The sequence below is a fragment of the Belonocnema kinseyi genome, chromosome 4, assembly GCF_010883055.1.
Source record: "Belonocnema kinseyi isolate 2016_QV_RU_SX_M_011 chromosome 4, B_treatae_v1, whole genome shotgun sequence".
Lineage (NCBI taxonomy): Eukaryota > Metazoa > Arthropoda > Insecta > Hymenoptera > Cynipidae > Belonocnema > Belonocnema kinseyi.
The window spans coordinates 18,859,475-18,880,273 of NC_046660.1; the positions used below are offsets into that span (position 1 = coordinate 18,859,475).

The 20,799-nt window shown below is 27.7% G+C and overlaps 1 protein-coding gene across 3 annotated transcripts in view; it reads right to left on the reverse strand.

Annotated features, from left to right (window-relative positions):
* LOC117171628 (RIB43A-like with coiled-coils protein 2) overlaps positions 1 to 15,478 on the reverse strand; it is a 23,717-nt gene extending 8,239 nt beyond the window's left edge. The window contains exons 1-4 of one of the 3 annotated variants that reach the window (XM_033359110.1): positions 15,129 to 15,478; positions 9,051 to 9,191; positions 6,256 to 6,416; positions 2,341 to 2,581 (exon numbers count right to left, since the gene is read on the reverse strand). In XM_033359110.1, the coding sequence (XP_033215001.1) occupies positions 2,341 to 2,581; positions 6,256 to 6,416; positions 9,051 to 9,191; positions 15,129 to 15,251 (666 nt within the window). In that variant the 5' untranslated portion in view covers positions 15,252 to 15,478. Of the gene's footprint in view, positions 1 to 2,340; positions 2,582 to 6,255; positions 6,417 to 9,050; positions 9,192 to 9,292; positions 9,367 to 12,346; positions 12,388 to 15,128 lie in introns of those variants that run through there. The other 2 variants (XM_033359112.1, XM_033359111.1) reach the window with 2 other exon arrangements.
* Positions 15,479 to 20,799: the final 5,321 nt, after the last annotated feature.

Here is a 20,799-nt window from a genome sequence, read left to right on the forward strand (position 1 = left end):
TTCTCACGTGCCCGGGTACCATTAGATAATATAACCTACAGATAATTGCACAGCTATCATTCGTTATTAACGTCATAAAATCATTAATTTTTCATTATAATCAAAACAGGTATTAAGCATTCTAATGTCCACGTCGACTAAATTGCATGCGCATCAATTAAAACAACGATACAAGCGGAAAAAGATGGAATTTATACTTTCACTCGACGCTCATAAAATTTTTCGCATTGTGAAAAAACTTTAATCTTAAACAAATTCGGTCAGTTACAAATTTTTTTTCATTCAGAATCATTCATTGAAATAGCTCGGATTGTGTAGGATTTCTCTGGATTACTTCAGGAATAGTTACATTTTTATTATGAATAAATAATTGTTTACAGAAAGAAATCAAATTTCAAACCAAATAGTACAATTTGTAACTAACGAGATGAATTTTTAACTGAAATTTTACATCTCTAAAAAAAACGTTTTTCTTTTAAAGTTATTATTTAACCAGGGATTTGAATCTTTTAGCAAATTAGGAATTTATTAATTTTTCTCAAACAAAAACGATAACTTTATACAATATTAAAGATAAATGTTCAATCCCAAAAAGACGAATTAAAAAAAAACCAGCTGAATTTTCGTTAAAAAATGACTTTTTAGGAAAATAGTTTAATTAAAAAAACAATTAATTTTTGACAAAAAACTTTAATTTTCAACCAAATAGTTAAATTTCTAATCAAATGTTTAAATTTTTTCAAGAGTTTGAATTTCTAATAACAATAACAAATCTACAATCCGGAAGGACGGATTTTATAAAAACAGTTAAATTTTTAGCCAAATTGTTGCATTTTTAACAAAATTGTTCACTTTGCAACCAAGTGGTCGATTTTTTAAACAAAAAAGAATAATCTTTACTGAAAACTATTACATTTTTAACCAAAGAATTGAATGTTCGACCAAAAAAGATACATTTTTAATAGAATACTGGAATTTTTAACAAAATAATATTAAGTAAAGTAGTTGAATTTTTAAATAAAAAAATTAAACTTCAACCAAAAACAGCTGATATTTCAAACAAAACGAAACATGATTTTCCAACAAATAGTTCAACTTTTCATCTGAAAAATATGAATTTTCAACAAAAAATGGAAAACTAAAATTGAAAAGTGAAAAACTTAATTGTTAGGAAAAAAATTTGCAACATAATAGTAAAATTTTCAATCATAAAGATCAATTTTCCAACAAAATAATTAAAAATTTGATCAAATGGATGAATTTCCAGTTAAAATGGTGAATCTTCAATTTTTATCGTTAATTTTTCTGTAAAAAAAATATTTTTTAATTAAAAAAAAAGAATTTTAAAACAAAGAGATAAATTTCGAAGTAAAATAATGAATCTGGAGCAAAAAATCAATTTTTTAACAAAGTAATTCCACCTTCAACTAAGCGGATCAATTTTCAATCAAAAAATATAAATTTTCTACTGAAACAGATACATTTTTAACAAAAAAGGTACATTTTCAAAAAAATAGTTGCATTTTAAACGTAAAATATGAATTTTCATGAAGAAGTTAATTTTGAACAAAACAGTTGAATTTTCAGCCAAAAAGTATGACTTTTTAACAAAATTGGTAAATTTCCAACGAAACAATAAAATTTTGTGCATCCAAGAGTAGAAAAGATTATAATTTTTTTTGGGGACTCCGAATTTTTGTTATTTAGCTTAATTCTAAGCAAATAATGAATTTAGAATTTATTTAGGTTTTTTTTTTTGAAAAGCAAAATCGATATTAAAGTAAACATCCGTCACGGACACTCCTGAGGTACCCGAGTACTCAAAATTAAAAAATTCAGCTTTGAGTCGTTTTCAGGGGTTGTTGAATATTATTGTGGGTTCGAAAATAAAACTTGTGGTTTCCTCAAGGTGACTTGACTAATTATTCAAAGTTTTTAAATTTTCAAATTTTGTTCGTGGAGGCAGTTGGGGTTTGTTCAGATAAAAGTGGTAAGGGTAGTTTTCGGGGGTTGTTTAGTATTATTGTGGAAAGGGAAAAATACCTTGGAAATTTTTGAAGCTTACTTGTGTGATAATTTAAAATTAATTTTTTTGCAGTATTTCACTTGGAGGCATTTAGGATTTGTTTAGTTAAAAGTGGCAGGGGTGGTCTTCGGTTTGAAAACAATAAATATTATAAGGCTTGGAATATAATTTGGGGTTAATAAGGTGACTTGTGTGATTATTCCACATTTAAAATTTTGATTGAGTGTCTTAAGTGGACGCACTTTTACTACAGGTAAAAGTTGTAGGGTGGTTTTCGGGGGTTGTTGAAAATTAAATTAAAAAATTGGACTTACAAGAGCCCTATTGAATCTGGCAGTAGCCTCATTCAGTCTTCTTCGACAATCTTGTTCCATGTGTTCAAGAGAAATTGCACGCTTATCTCTAGCCACCACTGCTTCTTGATAAGCTTTTTCGGCGTCGCGACGCTCCTTTTCAGCTGCACGACGTTCGCTTATTTGTTGCATTACCCAAGATTGCATTTGTTCCTTTTGTTCTTTCAGACGTTCCTGCATTTTGCAATCTTCCCCTTGGAATCTAATTAATTTGCAAAATCAATGTAAAAAGAGTGAAGCAGAAAAAACGACGAGATTAATTATATTTTAAATAGATATTGCAGGTATCACAGTCAATTCATTAATTTAGACAAGTTTCAATCCAAAGGATTACTTAAATTTGGACTAAAACAATGAATTATCAACTACGAAGATTAATTTTCTACCCAAAAAGACGATCATTTAACAGAATACATGAATTCTTAACGAAATTCAGTGAAACCCTTCAATAGCCCTCCCTTCTATAGCCCTTCCGACAATTGTCGCCACGCCGTAGGTAGGTGTGCTGGAGCTGCGGGAGGTGCTGCGGTTGTCACTCAGATATGAACAAACAAAAGCGGAGCGGGATATAATGAATTAGTTTACACCCACCGTCAGTCCAAAAATCGGCACTATAGAAGAGTTTCACTGTACTTGAATTTTCAAATAAATAAGATGCATTTTCATTTCAAAAATTAATTTTCAACCAAATAATAAAAATTTAAACTTAAAAAATTAATTTTTAACCAAATAATTAAATTTTCAACTAAAAAATATAATATTCCAACCAAAGAATTGAATTTTTAACTGAAAAAGATCAATTCGATGCTCGGAAAGCAGGACCGAACGAGCGCTCGAGCAGTAGGCAGGAGTGGGAATGACACGCAAAAAACGCAACGAAAGAAAGTATGGTCTTTCGTCGCGTTTTCTGTGCGTCATCCCCACTCCTATCTACTGCTCGAGCGCTCGTTCGGTTCTGCTTTCCGGGCATTCAATTTTCAACCAGAATCATGAATGATCAACTCAGAAGATTTTTTCTACCCAATAAATTTTCTGCCGAAGAAGATGATTTTGTAATAAAGTACATGATTTTTCAATAAAGTAGTTGAATTTTTAACTAAAAAAAAAAGAAAAAAAAATGCATTTCTAACAAAAGATTTACATTTTCAACAAATAGCTGAATCCTTAACCGAAATAAGGAATAAAAAATATATAGTTGAATTTTTAATAAAAAACGTTACTTTTTAGCCAAGATAATTAATTTTTCACTGGAAGAGACGAATTTTTAACCAAAAAAGTTAATTGTCAACCAAATGATTGATTTTCAACTATTCAACAATTATTTACAATCAAAAATGAAATAATGTAATTTTCAAGTTAACAATTAATTTTTAAATGAAAATAGCAATCATATTGTACGATTATAATTTAATTTCACAAATTGATACATAATTGAAATTTTTTAAGCAAAGCCGCTCAATTCTTAACCAAAGTAGTTTAATTTTTAACCAGAAATATAAATTTGCAAATAAGGAGATTAATTTTATACGAAAAAATGAATATTTTTTTCGAAAATACATGAATTTTTAACCAAACAGTTGATTTTTTAACTAAAAAAAGAGACTATTTTCAAAAAATTAAATATTTATACTTTGAATTAAAAAATTTAATTAAAAGAAATGATTTTTTTTAAATAATGCATCTTCTACTAAAAAATTAAGTTTTAACAAAGTAGTTCAACTTCCAACCAAGTAGTTTAATTTTAAACCAAGAAGATTAATTTTCTACGAAAAAAGACAAATTCTTCACGAAATATAATAATTTTCTAACAAATAGTTGAATTTCAACTACAAAGGTTATTTACAATCGAAAATGGAGTAATTTCATTTCTAAGTTAAATAGTTAATTTTTAACAACAAAATTTTTTAATCAGAAATATACAAGCAAGGAGATTAATTTTGTACAATAAAAGAATAATTTTTAAGAAAATGAATGCATTTTCAAATGAAAATAATTTTTTCCCAAAAATTCAGTTTTCAACAAACTGCATGAATTATCAACCAAATAGTTTAAGTTCCATCTGAAAAAGATAAAATGAAATAATTATATTTTTATATCCGAAAAATTCTGTTCTTACCAAATGAAATGAATCTTCAACAATTAATTAAATTTTTAATCAAGGAGATGAGTTTTTAATAAAATAGTTAAATTCTCTATCAAAATAGTTCAATTTTTATCCAGAAATATAAATTTTCAAGCAAGCTGATTAATTTTTTACCAATAAAGACAATATTTTAACAAAATAGTTTAAAAATTTTATTTATATAAACAATTTTGGAACAGGTAAGGGTTATGTTAACGTTTTTTTTTTTACCAGGAATTGTGTATTCTAAATTGAAATAATTAATTTTTTTCAAAAATTAAATTTCAAGGAAGATTATTTACAATTTGGAACAATTTTTTGTTATGTTATTTTAGTGTTTTCCATCTAAAATTCTAAAAATATCTGTTCAAATGTCGATTTTTTCCACTTTAGCAAGAACTTACAACTTCTATTTTTGGTTGAAATTTCCTCTTTAGGCTAAAGCTGAAACTTTTTGGTTTAAAATTATTTATTTTTTAATGCATCTCTTTGATTGAAAATTTAACCATTTAGTTGAATTTCTTAAAGTTTAATATTTTTTGTTTTAAAATTCGGCTATTTGGTTGAAAATCCATCTTATTTGTTGTCGTGAAAATGTATCTTTTTTATTCCAAAATTCAACTATTGATTTGAAAATTCATGTGTTTTGTGAAAAAGTCATCCTTTTTGATCGAAAACTCATTTGCTCTGTCGAAAATTTTATTTTTTGTTGAAAATTCATCTTTCTAGGTAGAAAACTTCCGCATTTGGTAAAAATCAAACTATTTGGTTGAAAATTGAAATATTTTACTTCAAAGCAAATCTGTTTTGGTGAAAAACTCGACTGTTTTCTTGAAAATTAAGTTTTTGGTTGAAAATTGAACTATTTTGTTAAGAATTAATTTTTGTAAATGAAAACTTATCTTTTTCATTTGAAAATCCAACTTTAACTGTTTTGTTAAAAATTCAAATAATTTTTGAAAAGTTAAGACTGTTTGGTCAAAAACTGAACTGTTTTTTTTGTTTTTTGTTGAAAATGAACTATTTCGTTGAAAAGCTTTTTTTAGTTAAAACTTATGCTTTGAATTTGAACACTTAACTATTTATTTGAAAATCTCAACTTTTTTGTTAAGCATTAATTTTGTTGTTGAAAATTTGTGTCTTTGAAAATTTACCTTTTTTTTTTAGTTTTCTTTTTAGTGAAAGTGTCTTTTAAAAAAAGTTTCCCTATTAATTTCAAAATTTATGTGATTTAAAAAAAAAGAATTTTTTCTTTGGTCAAAATTATTCTTCTTAGTTAAAAATTCATCCTTGTTGTTCGAAAACTGAACTGTTTTATTTCAAATTAAATTATTGTTGAAAACTCACATTATTCGCCAAGAATGTTACAAAATTAAAATTCTGGTCCTTAATTTTTAATGGGCAGGGAAAATAAAAAACTGGTGAGGGACAAAGCAGGAAAAAGTCAGGAAATTTTGAAAATCAAGTTTTGCTGCGACCTTGTTTTAGTATTTTAAAAATTATTTGTATAAACATAAAAAAATTAATGAACTTAAAAAAATTAATTGAATAAAATGGAACATCACTAAAAACCGTTTTTTACAATCAAATCCAATTTATTTTATGTCTCGTGAAAAGTATTTTTTGACTGTGAAAGAAAAGGTACGAGGAAATTTTTCTTCATCCTGGAAAACCTAGAAAAACTCTGGATTTTTTTAAGAAACGCTAGATACCCTAATTTGATTGATTTTCATAAAAAAATTAGAATTTCTTACACCTGCGAAGAAGATCCAAACTTGGGATCACCACACTCCAAAGTTGCTTGTAAAGTTTTTTTTAAACCTTCTGGATCATAGAGATCATAATCACGTCGATCTTCTGGACGCTGATAAAATTGGCGATACGCATTGATTTCCTTCAAGATTTTCTTCTTTTCCTTAATTTTAAATTTTTATAAAAAAAAACTTTATTAAATACATTTCAATTCGTCATTAGTTTTATATTTGACGAATTATAACAAACTTCACATTCTTTAACCTATTTCCCTTTTTTCTTTTACAAAATTCCTCTTTTTTCTCAGTTTTCAAGAAACTTCTTCTTTGTATCCTTTTTCTCTTAAATGAGAACTGAACTATCATAACCCAAAAATAAAACCTAATATTATTAATTTCAATTTGAAAATTCAAGCATTAGATTAAAAATTTAATTATTGTGTTTAAAGGCCATATTTTATTCTTCAAAATTCGTTTTTTATAGAAAATTTGCCCTTTTGGATTAAAAATTCATGGCTTGATAGAAAAATCAGTTTTTTTTTTGGTTGGAAGTTCCTTTTTTTAATTCAAAACTTTAATATTAAACTTTTGGTTTAAAATTCTTTTCTTTTGGTTCAAAAGCCTACTATTTGCTTTACAGTTTAATTATTTTGTGAAAAATTTAACTTTTTTGTTAAAAAAATCTTTTTTTGTTGTTGTAAAGTCATATTTTTAAATTGAAAATTCAACTGTTTTAATGAAAATTCGTCTTTTTAAATATAAAATTCGTCCTATTAGATTGAAAATTTATCTTTTTTCTGTAGAAATAAACCTTTTTTTAATTTGACCGCCTCGTTGAACATTTATCTCTGCAGGTTGAAAATTCAGGTATTAGTTTAAAAATTTCCCTATTTTGTTGAAAATTTAGTTCTTTTGTTTATAAGTCATATTTTTTAGTTTAAAATTCGATTTTTCGTCAAACATTCTTTTTTTTATAGAAAATTCGTCTTTTTGGATTGACAATTCATGGCTTGATAGAAAAATCAGCTTTCTTGGTTTAAAGTTCATTTCTTTAAATTGAAAAGCCTATTATTATACTTTTGGTTCAAAATTAATTTCCTTCGGTTAGAAAGTCAACTATTTGGTCGAAAATTTAATTATTTTTTTCAAAATTTGACTGTTTTGTTAAAAAATCATATTTTTAAATTGAAAATTCAACTGTCTTACTGAAAATTCGTCTTTTTTAATATAAAATTCTTACAATTAAATAAGAAATTGATCGTTTTGATGACAATTTTTCTTTGTAGGTGGAAAATTCAAGTAATGGGTCAAAAATTAAAATATTTGGTTGAAAATTTAATTATTTCATTTAAAATTCACATTTTTTTGGAAAATTTTACGTTTTGATTAAAAATTGAAATATTTTGATGAAAAATTTAACTATTTAGTTAAAAAGTAAAATAATTTCTTAAATATTCATACTTTTTCTGGAAATTGAACTCTTTTGTTGAGTTTGTTTTGTTTTTGATAAAAAAAAGGTGTTTTGAGGTCGAAAAGTCATCTTTCTTGGTTAAAAAAAAACTGCTTTGTTATAAATTGTACTATCTTCTAAAAAATGCGTCTTTTTCGGTAAAAAAAAGTGGAAAAATCGTTTCTTTTGTTTTAAAAATCAGTTATTTGATTAAAAATTTATCTTTCTTAGTTAAAAATTTAATTATTTTGTTGAAAATTCAACTATTTTTTTAAAGGTATTTTTTAGGTCAAAAATTCAACAATTTTGTTGAATATTCGTCATTATGGATAAAAAATTGGTCCTTTCGTATTAAAAGTTCATAATAATTGGTCGAAAACTCAACTGTTTTCTTAAACATTTATCTACTTTTTTATAGAAAATTCATCCTTCTTGCTAAAAAAAACCTTTTTGTTAAAAATTGAACTCTATTTTGTAGGTCGTCTTTTTGGCTCAAAAATTCAACAAGTGTTATATTTTTTTGATTAGAATTCATGTTTTTTAGTTGAAAATTGAACTTCTTTGTAAAAAAATAATTTTTTGTTTGTAAACGGATCACTTTGTTTTAAAATTAAACTATTATGTTCAAAATTCGCTTCTTTTTCGGTTTAGAATTTTTTTGTTAAAAATTTATTTTTTTGGTTAAAAATTCATATTTCATGATTAAAACTCAAATTTTTAGTTAAAAATTCATGTTTTCCAGTTTCTAAGTTAATCTTTTCCTAAAACATTTGACTTTTCAGCTTGAAAACTTAACTCTTTTTTTTTGAAAATTCATCTCTTTCGGTAGATTATCCTTTTTATTTACAAATTCTACGGCTTGATTAAAAATTAAATTCATTTCTTAAAAATTTAGTTTTTTTTCAATAAAAAATTCATAACTTTGGTTAGACATTCACTTATTTTGTTCAAAATTCATTTTTATTTGTTACAAACTGAAAATTCAACTATTCATTTTGGCTGGATTCAATTTTTTTTATTTAAAATTTAAATATTTTTTGTTTGAAATATCAACTATTACGTTTTTTGTTAAGAATTCACGTTTTTTTGGTTGCAAATCCAACTAAAAAACTAAAATGAACTACTTCGTAACAAAATGATTTTTTAGCTTCAAAATCTACTCTTTTGTTGAAAATTCGACTTTTTTTGTTAAAAATGTAATAACCTTATTATTCCCCTTTGTTTTTTTTTAAACACCCTATTCTTCTCTTTTTTTTAGATCTTTTTGTCTGTGAAATCTGTTATAACACTTTTTTTAATAATAAAAAGAAATTTTATAAGTGGATTTTCAAAAAATTAATTTCCTTGCCTCTTCTTCTCTTCTTTCCAACAATATTGCAAGCTTGCTATTGCGTACAAGAGCCTCGTCCATTTGAAGCTCTTTCGCCTTTTCGACATCACGCTGGTGTTTCTTTTCTTCTATTTGTTTATCCAAAAATTCTTTGTCCACCTGAATTGCATTTATCATCCTTAATAATTTTCCTACTTTCAATAAAAGAATATTTGACGACTGGCAGTATAGAAATAGAAAACCAAAAATGGACGACTTACTAGGAACTGGTTTACTTTTTTAGATAAAAGCTTTTTAAATCTCATTTAGAAACTCAATATCTCGGGAGTGGGTTTTTACTTTTTATTTAAATTAAAGTTTACTTTTTTTATCGCAATCCGCAGCTGAGTATATTGCAATTTGTGGTCAACGTCACTTTGAGATTTTTAACGGACACATCTATTTTCACAAAGCTGCAAATAAATTTTTGTAAACAAATTTGTTTGTACTTGAATCAGAAACATGTGATATCGGAAGTGGAATTATGTCTAATTTTTAAATTATGATTTTGATTTTTAAGAACGTTGTTTCACGTTCTTAAAAAAATTGCGATTTTTTTAGTTATCTAGTTCTGTAATGCCATCCTTCATGTAACTAATTTTGGAAATATCGCTTTCAATTTAATTTTGATCGATCCTGTTATGAATTGTTAAAATTAAGACTAATATATTTTTATTTTAAGAATATTGATGACTTCATTTTTAATTAGTGACATCTTTATCTGCATAAAAGCAACTCTTTTATCTATTAGTTTCTACAACGAAATACAAATATTGTGTTTTGTGATAGCAAAATGTGAATAAATCATTTTTTATCTTTAAGTGAGTCACGCGTATTTATGTTAATAATAAAATGTGTTGTCTAAAGACCAGATTTAAGTTGCTTGAAGATATTTTCAAATGGGAAAATTATTGTAATTATAGAGGCCTCGGACTCACTATTGTGATACTATTTTCAAGAAAAAAGCGACACTAATGCCTTTAAAAGTAGTTTCGAACTTCTTTTTTGAATTGTATAAAATTCTCTCTCTAAATCTGAATTAAAATAAAACCACTAATTTCCAGCAGTTTACTAATAATTCAAATAGTTAATCAATTGGTAATGTCACTCCTAAACGAATTAGAAAATTTTTGTTTAATAACCATTTTTAACGGTAGTTTTAAATACATTAAAAAACTGAGTTTACAATGAAGAGAATGTTATTAAAATCAAATAATAAATGATTAAATATCTAGAAAAATACATGAAATGTAATAATTTTACGAATGATACATCAAGTTACACCAAACTCTCGATTTCTGTCCCCCCGATCTCGATATTTCTAGAACTGCTGGCCCAAACAGTTTCTCAGATCGCGGGACGAGAGACGGTTGCCACTCATGCATAAAAAAAACCAGTAGCGTAGCGGAAAGGAGCCGAACGCGGGTATCAACTCGCGTATATTGGGCAATATTATGTATTCCAGTTGGAAACGATTCAATCGGCCCTGACTGTTTACGTTTGGATCCCTCCGAAACGTGGCCAAGGTTATTTGCAAGGAATTCCCGAGACTGGACTGAAACCGAGAGTTTGGTGTACAATGTACATATAACCTTTCCAATAAGCTACCTGAAGTTGTAGGTTTTCGACAATCTTATATTATTTAAAAAATTTTCGCAAAATAAAGGGTACATAATTAATCCTTAGAATAAAGTCGAGTCTGGTGATTCTGCAGTATTTTTGCCCATTTGAAAAAGATAAAAAAAGATACTTTCTTGGAAAAGTATTTTTTCTATTTCACATACTCGACCGGATACTTATTATATACTTGAAATATGTTTTCAACATTAAAAATCGTTTCAAATTAAAAAAAATTTCTATTAATTAAAATAAAGTCTTAAATTCTCAGAGAATTTATTTCTGGGTTATATTCTCGGTAATATTCTCATTCTTTTTACCGCTCTTAAAGTAATATAACCGTCGTCAGAATGGTGGTCGACCATTTCACCACCTGCTGCCGAAAACTGAAACTAGAAAGAGTATGTACAATTTTAAGGGCATGTGACACAGCCGAACTCATCAGTTCACTGAATAGTTTTTTGAACCTAAGAACTTTTTTTTGTAAATAAATTATCAAGCTTAAACTTTGGAAAATGTATTAGAGTACAATAAAGTATGCTTAGGCACATCATTTGAGTAGGAATTTTACTGAAAATTATTTTTAACCAAATTAAAACTGGGAGCCTTTTTCACATCTTTTTTTTGAACCTCGGCATTTTTTAAACGTTCGAACTTTTTTCTTACATAAAATATCGGCCTCAAACTTTGAAAAATGCAAGAGTCGACAGCAAATTACGTTAAAGAACAAAATTTAATAACAAAAGATGCAAACAAATTTTTATTTAAATGGCACACAACAAAGGATTCGATTATTAATTCTATCGGCATAATAATCCGTCGGTAGCGGTTATCGTGAGGTGCACGAAAATCTGAACCCTGGCGGCCACTAGACGAGGCTCTAACAGCTGGCTGCAATGTGCACAATGCAATGCTGACCACCAACCATTCGGCCATTTTGAAATAAAGTCACCCGTGGAAATAGTCTATACGAAAGAGACCATTTATTTTCAGCGGCGTATTAAAAATAAATTTGAGTTTATTTTTAAAGTTTTTTTTCACAAAACACAAAACTAACAGATAATTTTTCAAGAATAAAATTAATTTTTAATTTGTTGAATTGAATGGAACTGTTAGTTTTTAAGTATATCTCATTTTTTAACAATTTAAAAATCAATATTTTTTTACAAAAAAGTGCAATGGAATTTTATAGAATGTTTGAGAACATACAATGTGCTTTAAAAAAACTAACACTAACATGGTTTTGTAAAAAACCTGATAGAATAAGTTTTCATTTATTTTGAAAATACCGCTGAAAGTAGGTGGCGTCTCTCGTATAGCGCAGGCGTATGTACGCTACGCTGCTGCAATGACGCCGTGACTCGTTCCTCTCGCGTTTTTTCGTTTGTGAATAAGTGGATTGTAACTTCAATTTATTGCAACTTGAATGATTTTGGTCTCTGATCTTATATTTCGTGTCTGTTCAGTTTATTTTAAATGGGCAAGTTTTAGTTTAATATTAAAGAAGAAGTGAATAGTTTAAAAGGAATTGGGAAAGTGTCCTTGAAAAAAGTTAGGTTGACTGAAAATGTATTTTCGGAAAAATTAAACATCATCGAGACTTATATGGTGCAAAAATTGACAAACGTACTTGATTCTAAGGAAGAATATTTATTTACCTTTTATTTTGCGCAAGCATCACATTTCTTGTATAATTTTTCTTTGTTTAATGGTCCAGTAATAAAAAAATTGTATGACACTATTTTTCTACTCTTTTTGGAATTGAATTTACTATTGATACTTTTTTAAATTTTTCGGTTCAGTCCAAAACCTGTAAGGGAGGGTCCGCATATTACGTTACACTTTAAACGGGGCCAAGAGAGATAAATTTTAAACAAACAAAAAATATTATTTTTACCATAAAAAAATTTCTATCTTAAAGGAAGAATTTTCAAAAAATTTTTGAATTTTCCACAAAGAAGATGAATTTTAAGCATGTAGTTGAATTTTCAACTGAAAAATAAAAGTTTGGAAAAAAAATGAATTAAGAATGTAGAAGATCTCAAAGCAACATTTTTGAATTTTGCAAGATAACAAAATTTTGGAAAAAATGTAAATAAGTTTAAGAGATATTTGGAGGTTTTGAAAGAATACAAAAATAATTTTATTCGAAACAATATGTAGATTTCTGAAGATTTTAAACAAAAATGTAGAAGCTTTTTCAGAATTTTGAAATGTTTCAAGAAAATTAAAAAATTTTGTTTAAGATATCTAGGAAAGTTTTTAATGATTTGTGACAAAAAAATAATCTGGAAGATTTGACAGAAATTTTTTTAATTTCGTAGATTTTTCACAAAGTCTAAGTAAAATTAGAATCATTTTAGTAGATATTTAGAAGCTTTTAAAATTTTTTTAAAATAATGAAAAATTTAAAACAAAATGCAGATATTTCAAAGTTTCTAATTAAACTCCTGAGTTTTTGAAAATTATTTTGAAATGTTTCAAGATAATGAAAAAATGTTCTTTAGAATACTGGAAAAATTTCAAGTGATTCTTTATTTAAAGAAAAATTAACTTCAAGGCAATGTTTAAAAAGAAAATAAAACTACAAAGATTTCCAAGATGGTCAAAAATGAATCCGGAAGATTTTAAAACAATTTTAGAAATAATTCGAGTCAGTGTAAAGGATATTTAGGAATTTTTGAGAGATTAAAAACATTTTTAAATAGTTTTTCCTAAAACTTTGTAAAATCATGTTAAATAAAAAAATCCTAGAAATTTTCTAGATACTTTTTCGATATATCTGAAATCTTCAAAAATCTTGTTTACTTTTCTCGACAAAACCTAGCAAAATTATATTTATTTAAACTGAGGAAAATAAACAAAAAAATTGCAAAATAAATAGTCATTACATTTTTTTATTTTGTATTAAAAATAATTATTTCCGTTAAATTACAATTTTTCTCTTTTTTTTTATTATGCTCTAAAAAATTCTGATGGTTTTCAAGTTCAAAAATCTTGTTTAAATTCATCTTTTTGGTATCAAAATCCATCTTTTTTATTAGAAATTTGATCTTTTTTTTTGATGAATTCGTTTTTTTTTAATAAATTCAAATATTTTTTATTTAAATTAAAAAATATTTTGTAGTATAATTATCAAATATTATTTTTTTTTGAGAATTTATTTATTTTTTTAAATTGAATCACTTGGTTAAAAGCTAAACTACTTTGTTAAAAATTCCCATTTTTGGTTAAATATTAATCATTTTAGCTAAAAATGCTTCGTATCGGGTGAGAACGTAACAATTTTGTTGAAATTTTGTCCTTTTTGGTAGGAAATTAATCTTCTTGCTTCAAATTTATATTTTTGGTTGAGGATTCATCTTTTTTTTATGGAAAATTCAACTACTTGGTTAAAAGTTAAACAATTTTTTTTAAAATCTTGTTGGTTGAATAATAATTTCAGTTTGTTGTTGAAATTTTGTCCTTTTTGGTAGGAAATTAATCTTCTTGCTTCAAATTTATATTTTTGGTTGAGGATTCATCTTTTTTTTATGGAAAATTCAACTACTTGGTTAAAAGTTAAACAATTTTTTTTAAAATCTTGTTGGTTGAATAATAATTTCAGTTGAAAATTTGTCTTTTTTGGTATAATATGAATCTTCTTGATAAAAAATCATGTATCTGGTTGAAAATTCAATTATTTGATAAAAATGTAACCTATTTGTGAAAAAATCACATTTTTGGGTTAAAAAAATTGACCTTTATTGGAAGAAAATTCTTCTCTTTTGGAAAATATTAAATTTTTTTGCTTTAAAATACAACAGGTTGAAAGATTTTGTTGTTGCTTGAGGATTAAACTATTTTGCTGAAAAATTATCTTTCTTGGATGAATTTATGTGTTTTTCTTTCAAATAAAAATATTTTGGGATTGAAATTTCAGTGATGAAATTTTTCGTTGAGAATCAATATTTTTTATCTAAAAATTCAATAATTTAAAAAAATTTGTGTTCAAGAATCATAGGAAAACTATATTTATATAACCTTAAAAACAAATAAAGACATTAACCTAAAAAATAAATATTTCTTCAAAATTTGTATTTAATATTCAAAATTATTTGCCCTCTCAAATCGCGAAACTACACGCGCGTATAGCGCGAGATTTATGATGTTAATTCCTGAAGAAAGAGGGAAAATTTATCTAAAGAATTGAATTTAAAATATTGCCATACTATTATTAAATATTTATAACTTATTATATAATTTTTAAATCACCATTACATAAAATTATATTTAAATTTCGTATTTAAAAATAAGAGGGATTCATCGAAACCTCACAAATGGACTCTTGAGGGAGGGGTGAGTGAAAAATCACTGGAAATAGTATCACGTAATATGCGGAAAAAAAAGATTATTGAATTAAAAAATAAATTAGAGGTTTTGACGAAGAACAAAAATTACCCCTATTTTTCGTGTCCGAGGATTGAAGATTCGCGATTTTCGAGCTTCTTCAATTTGTCTTCTTCTTTCAACGGCTGCAGCGACCTTAAGGTCAGCCGCCGTGGCGAGTTGGAATTTAAGCATTCTTTTGTGTAAATAAAAGGATGAGTTTCTAGGTTATAAAAAAGAAGCTTGCTTGCAATTTCATCCTATGACACTGAAACCTCACGAGAACAACGACAATGCTTGAAAATCGAAACGAGTAAGCAATGGATATTAGGGGTGAAGGCCTCGTTGCTATGACACGTTAGTTTTGCTTTTCAGGTAGGAAGCACAATTAAAGCTTCGGCTCAAAACACCTGGTATGACAAGAAATTCAGATTTATTGGAATCTACGTTCATGCTGTTAGTTTTTTTTTATTCAAAAAATTGTTGACGGTAGCGCTAAAATTAATCGATTTTTTTTTTGACATTTAAATTTGAATAGTGGGTTATGCTTTGATAATTAGACGATGAAGTGAGCAACAAAGTCTTGAATAACTATTTTGAAAAATATTAATATATAGTATAAATTATTCTAAGGAATCTAGCTTTTCTCTGCTGGAAGTAGAAAGATTGAAAAAGATAGAAGGGGGGGGGGGTAGGGACTTTGCATTCCTTGAAACAGAAAGACTACGTGACCTCCTTGCTTGTATCCCTACATATTTAAAATTTATTTCCACACTTTGGTAGACAGTTGTGTCAAACTTGGCAAAACCTTTAGGCTGACGTGAATAGATACAGCATAGAATAGGATAGATAAGAGAGGATTGAAAAAGATTGACGTGAATTTAGATTGACAAGGTAATCAAAAAATATTGACGTGGAAAGACAAAAGGACATCATAAGATAGAGAAGAGCATATTGAAAAAGATAAACATGAATTTATCTGGACAAAGAGATAGAAAAAGATAGACATCGATAGACGTAGGGTAGATTAGGTTAAAAAAGAGGAGATTGAAAAAGATAGACGGGAGTTTGGATTGACGGAGAGTTAGAAAAAATTGACGCAGGTGAATAAAGGATAGGATGGAACAGAGAAGACTGTATTGAAAAAGATAAACGGGAATTAGGATTGAACAAAATTATAAAAGATAGACGATTATAGATATAGGATACGATGGGATAGAGGAAAGAAGATTAAAGAAGGTATATGAAAGTTTTGATTGACAGAGAAATAGCAAAACATTGACGTGAATAGATGGAGGATAGAGAGGGATAAAAAAGAAGGAATTGAAATAGATAGACGTGAATTTAGATTAACAAAGAGATATAAAAAGATACACATTGGTAGACGTAAGATAGGAAGAGACAAAGAAGAAGAGATTGAAAAAGATGAGAATGTAGATCGACAGAGAAATAGTAAAAGATTGACGTGAATAGATGAAGGATAGGGAGAGGTAAAGAAGAAGAGATTGCAATATATTAAAGTTAATTTATATTGAAAAATAGGTAGAATAAGATAGGCATTGTTAGACGTACGTTACGATGAGATAGGAAAGAGGTATTGGAAAAGATATAACTTATTTGGATGGACAAAGAAACAGAAAAAGATTGGCGCGGATAGACGAAGAATACGATGAGATAGAGAAGAGGGAATTCAAAGTGATAGACATCTGATAGGAAGAGATAAAGAAGAGGAGATTGAAAAATGTGGACGATAATTGGAATTAAGAGAGAAAAAAATATTAACGTGGTTAGAAAAAGGACAGGATAAAATAGAAAAGAAGGGTTACAAAAAGAATCGTGAACTAAGATTAACAAAGAGATAAAAGTAGATAGTCGGAAATTTAGATTGACAGAGAAATAGAAAAAGATTGACGTGAATAGATAAATGATAGGGCAAGATAGAGGAGAGGAGATTAAAAAAGACAGACAGGAATTCAGATTGACAGAGAGATGGAAAAAGATAGAGATAGTATAAAATGAGATAGAAAAGAGAGGCTTGAAAAAGATAGACAGGAATTCAGATGTATAAAAAGAGAGATAGAAAAAGATTGACGTGAATAGATAAGGGATAGGATGATACAGAAGATAGAAGATTCAAAAAGATAGACATGAATTTAGATTAACAGAGAGATATAACAATATTGTCGTGGATACATGAAGGATAGGATAAGATAGAAAAGATGGGATTGAAAAAAAGCGAGTTAAGATTAACAAAGGGATAGAAAAAGCTAGGCAGAAATTGAGAGATAGAATAAGACAGATGTAGTATAGAATGAGATAGAGAATATAGGGTTTAAAAAGATCGCCGGGAATTGAGATTTAAAGAGAGATATACAAATATTATTGTGGATATGTAAAGGATAGGATAAGATAGAAGAGAAGGATTTGAAAAAGATAGACGGGATGTAAGAGTAACGAAGGGGTAGAAAAGGATGGACAGGGATAAGCAAATAATAGGTTGTGAGAGCGAAGAATGTACTCAAAAAGATAAACGTGAATTTATATTTAAAAAGAGATATGAAAAGATTGACGTTTATTGATGGAAAATACGATAGAATAGATAAGAAGAGATTGAAAAAGATATAATCAAAGTTAGATTGACAGACAGAAAAATATTCGCGTGGATAGATAGCGTATAGGATCAGATGGAAAAAGGGGGGATTGAAAAAGATAAGCGAACATTTAGATTGATGGAGAATTTGTAAAAAATTGACGGCGATAGATAAAGGATAGGATTAGATAGAAAAGAGTGGATTAAAAAAAAGATTTGGATTTAGATTGACAAAAACACAGAAAAAGATAGAAGTTTATAGATTGACAGAGAAATTGACAGAGAAATAGCACAAGATTTACATGAATGGGCAAATAATAGGATGAGACAGAAAAGAGGAGATTGAAGAAGGTAATCAATAATTTATATCAACATAAATCGAAAAAGATTCACATGAATAGATAAAGCGTAGGATGAAATAAACAAGAGGGTATTCAAAAAGATAGAATTAAGATTAACAAAAAGATAGAAAAAGATAGACGTTGATAGATTTAGTATAGAATCTTATAGAGAGGAGGGTCTCGAAAAAGATAGTCGGAAATTCAGATTGACAGAGAGACATAGAAAAACATTGACGTGAATAAAAAAATGATAGGATAAGATAGAAAAGAGGGAATTGAAAAAGATGAGCGAAAATTTAGATTAAGGGAGAATTTGTAAAGGATTGAAGAGGATAGATAAAGGATAGGATGATATAGAAAAAATAGATTTGAATTTAGATTGACGAAGACATAGAAACAGACAGACGTTTATAGATGTAGGATACGATGAGATAGATAAGAGTAGATTAACAAAATATATTCTTATCCGTTTCTAAAATAATAATAATAATAATAATATGTTTCAAACTTCAAGCCCCCGCAAAACAGTATTAAACCAGCAAGAGTTTATATGCCTACCAACAAAATTTCTTTCTCAGCTTAAGGACTCACTAGTCAAAGTTTAAGCGACTAGTACCTATAGGACGACTAGGATTCAGAAGAATAGGGCTATCTTATATTTCAGAAAAGATAGAAAAGGATTCAATTAGATAGGAAAATATGAATTAAAAAAGATAGACAAAATTTTTGATTGCCTAATGGATAGAAAAGGATAAAGGTGGATATGCGAAGGATTTATATCGATTAACAGTCTGGAATTCCGAAGATTACGACTAACTTATATTTAAATAAAGATAGAAAAAGTTTCAAATTGAATAGAAAGATAGGGATTGAAAAAAACTGGCAAAAAGTTTTTACTGCATAATGTACAGAAAAGGAAAGAGGTGGATAAGCTGTGGATACATTTGGATAGAAGGACTGGGATTCAAGAAAATAGAGCTCTATTATATTTCAGAAAAGAAAGAAAGTATTCAATTAGAATGGAAAATAGGGATTGAAAAAGATAGACAAAATTTTTGATAGCCTGATAGTTGGAAAAAGATAGAAATGGATAAGAGGAAATGCTTTCGGATAGAACAACTATAATTCAGAAGGATATCACTAACTTAGATTTTAGAAAAGATAGAAAAGGATTCAATTCGATAAGGAGATGGCGATTGAAATAAATGGACTAGATTTTGGATTGCCTTATGGATAGAAAAATATAGACGTGGATAAGCGTAGGATGCATGTCAATAGAAAGACTTGGATTCAAGAGGATGGGGTTGACTTATATTTTTAAAAAGATAGAAAAGGATTCAATTTGATAGGAATATCGGGATTAAAAATGGTAGACAAGATTTTCGATTGCATAAAAGATAGCAAAGGGTAGACACGGATAGAAAAGGATAGATGTCAACAAGCTGTTGATACATTTAGATAGGACTGGATGCAAGAAGATAGCGCTAACTTAGATTTTAAAAAAGATAGAAAAGGATTCAATTAGATAAGAAGACAGGAATTCAATAGGATAGAAAAGGATTGAAGGGATAGACACGGGATAAAGATGAATACATCATTTCTTTCCATTTCAATCTTCGAGGTAGAAAGTGATTAAAACGGATAGCGAATCTATCCATTTACTTGCAGCAGGGAAAGGACAGGATGAGAACGAAGAGAGAAGATTGAAAAGGATAGAAATAAATTTATATTAACAGATAGAAAAATATTAACGTAGATAAATAATGGATGGAATAAGATCAGCGGGAATTTAGATTAACAAAGAAATAGAACAAATTGAGATTTGATAGATGTAGTATAAAATGAGATAGAGAAGAGGGTCTCGAAAAGGATAGTCGGAAATATTGACGAAAATAGATAAAGGATAGGATGAGATAGAGAAGAGGAGATCAAAAAAAGATAGACGAGAATTCAGATTGAAACAGTAATAGAAAAATATTAAGATAGAAAAATAAATAGATTAAGATAGAGAAGAGGGTCTCGAAAAGGATATTTGGAAATATTGAAGAAAATAGATAAAGGATAGGATGAGATAGAGATAGGAGATCAAAAAAAGATAGACGAGAATTCAGACTGAAACAGTAATAGAAAAATATTAGGATAGAAAAATAAATAGATTCAGATAGAGATTGTTAGATGCATGACACGATGAGATAGGAAAAAGGTATTAAAACAATAGATGGGAATTTAGACTAAGAAACAGGCAGAAAAAGATTGACGTGCATAGACAAAGGATATGATGTGATAGTGAAGAAGGCATTGAAAAAGATAAACGTGAATTCATATTGAGAAGGAAATGGAAAAAGATAGATGCATATAGATAAAGGATAGGATGAGAGAGAGAGAGAGAAAGAAGATGAGGTTTACAAAGATGGACGGGAATTTAGATTAATATATAGATAGAAAAGGATAGACGTAGATAGAATAAGATAAAAAAGGGGGGTTTGAAAAAGGTAAAGGGAAATTTAGATTAGCAAAGGGATAGAAAAAGGTAGACTTTAACAGATATAGTATAGAATGAGATAGAGAAGAGGGGCTTGACAAAGAGTAGGAAATTTAGATTGACAGAGAGATATCAAAAGAATATGAAAAGGTAAAGGGGAATTTAGATTAACAAAGGGATAGAAAAAGGTAGAATTTGACAGATGTAGTATAGAATGAGATAGAGAAGAGGGTGTTGAAAAAGATAGTAGGAATTCAGATTGACAGAGAGATATCTAAAGATTAACGTGAATAGATAAAAGATAGAATAAGTTACAAAGCGGGCCGGGGG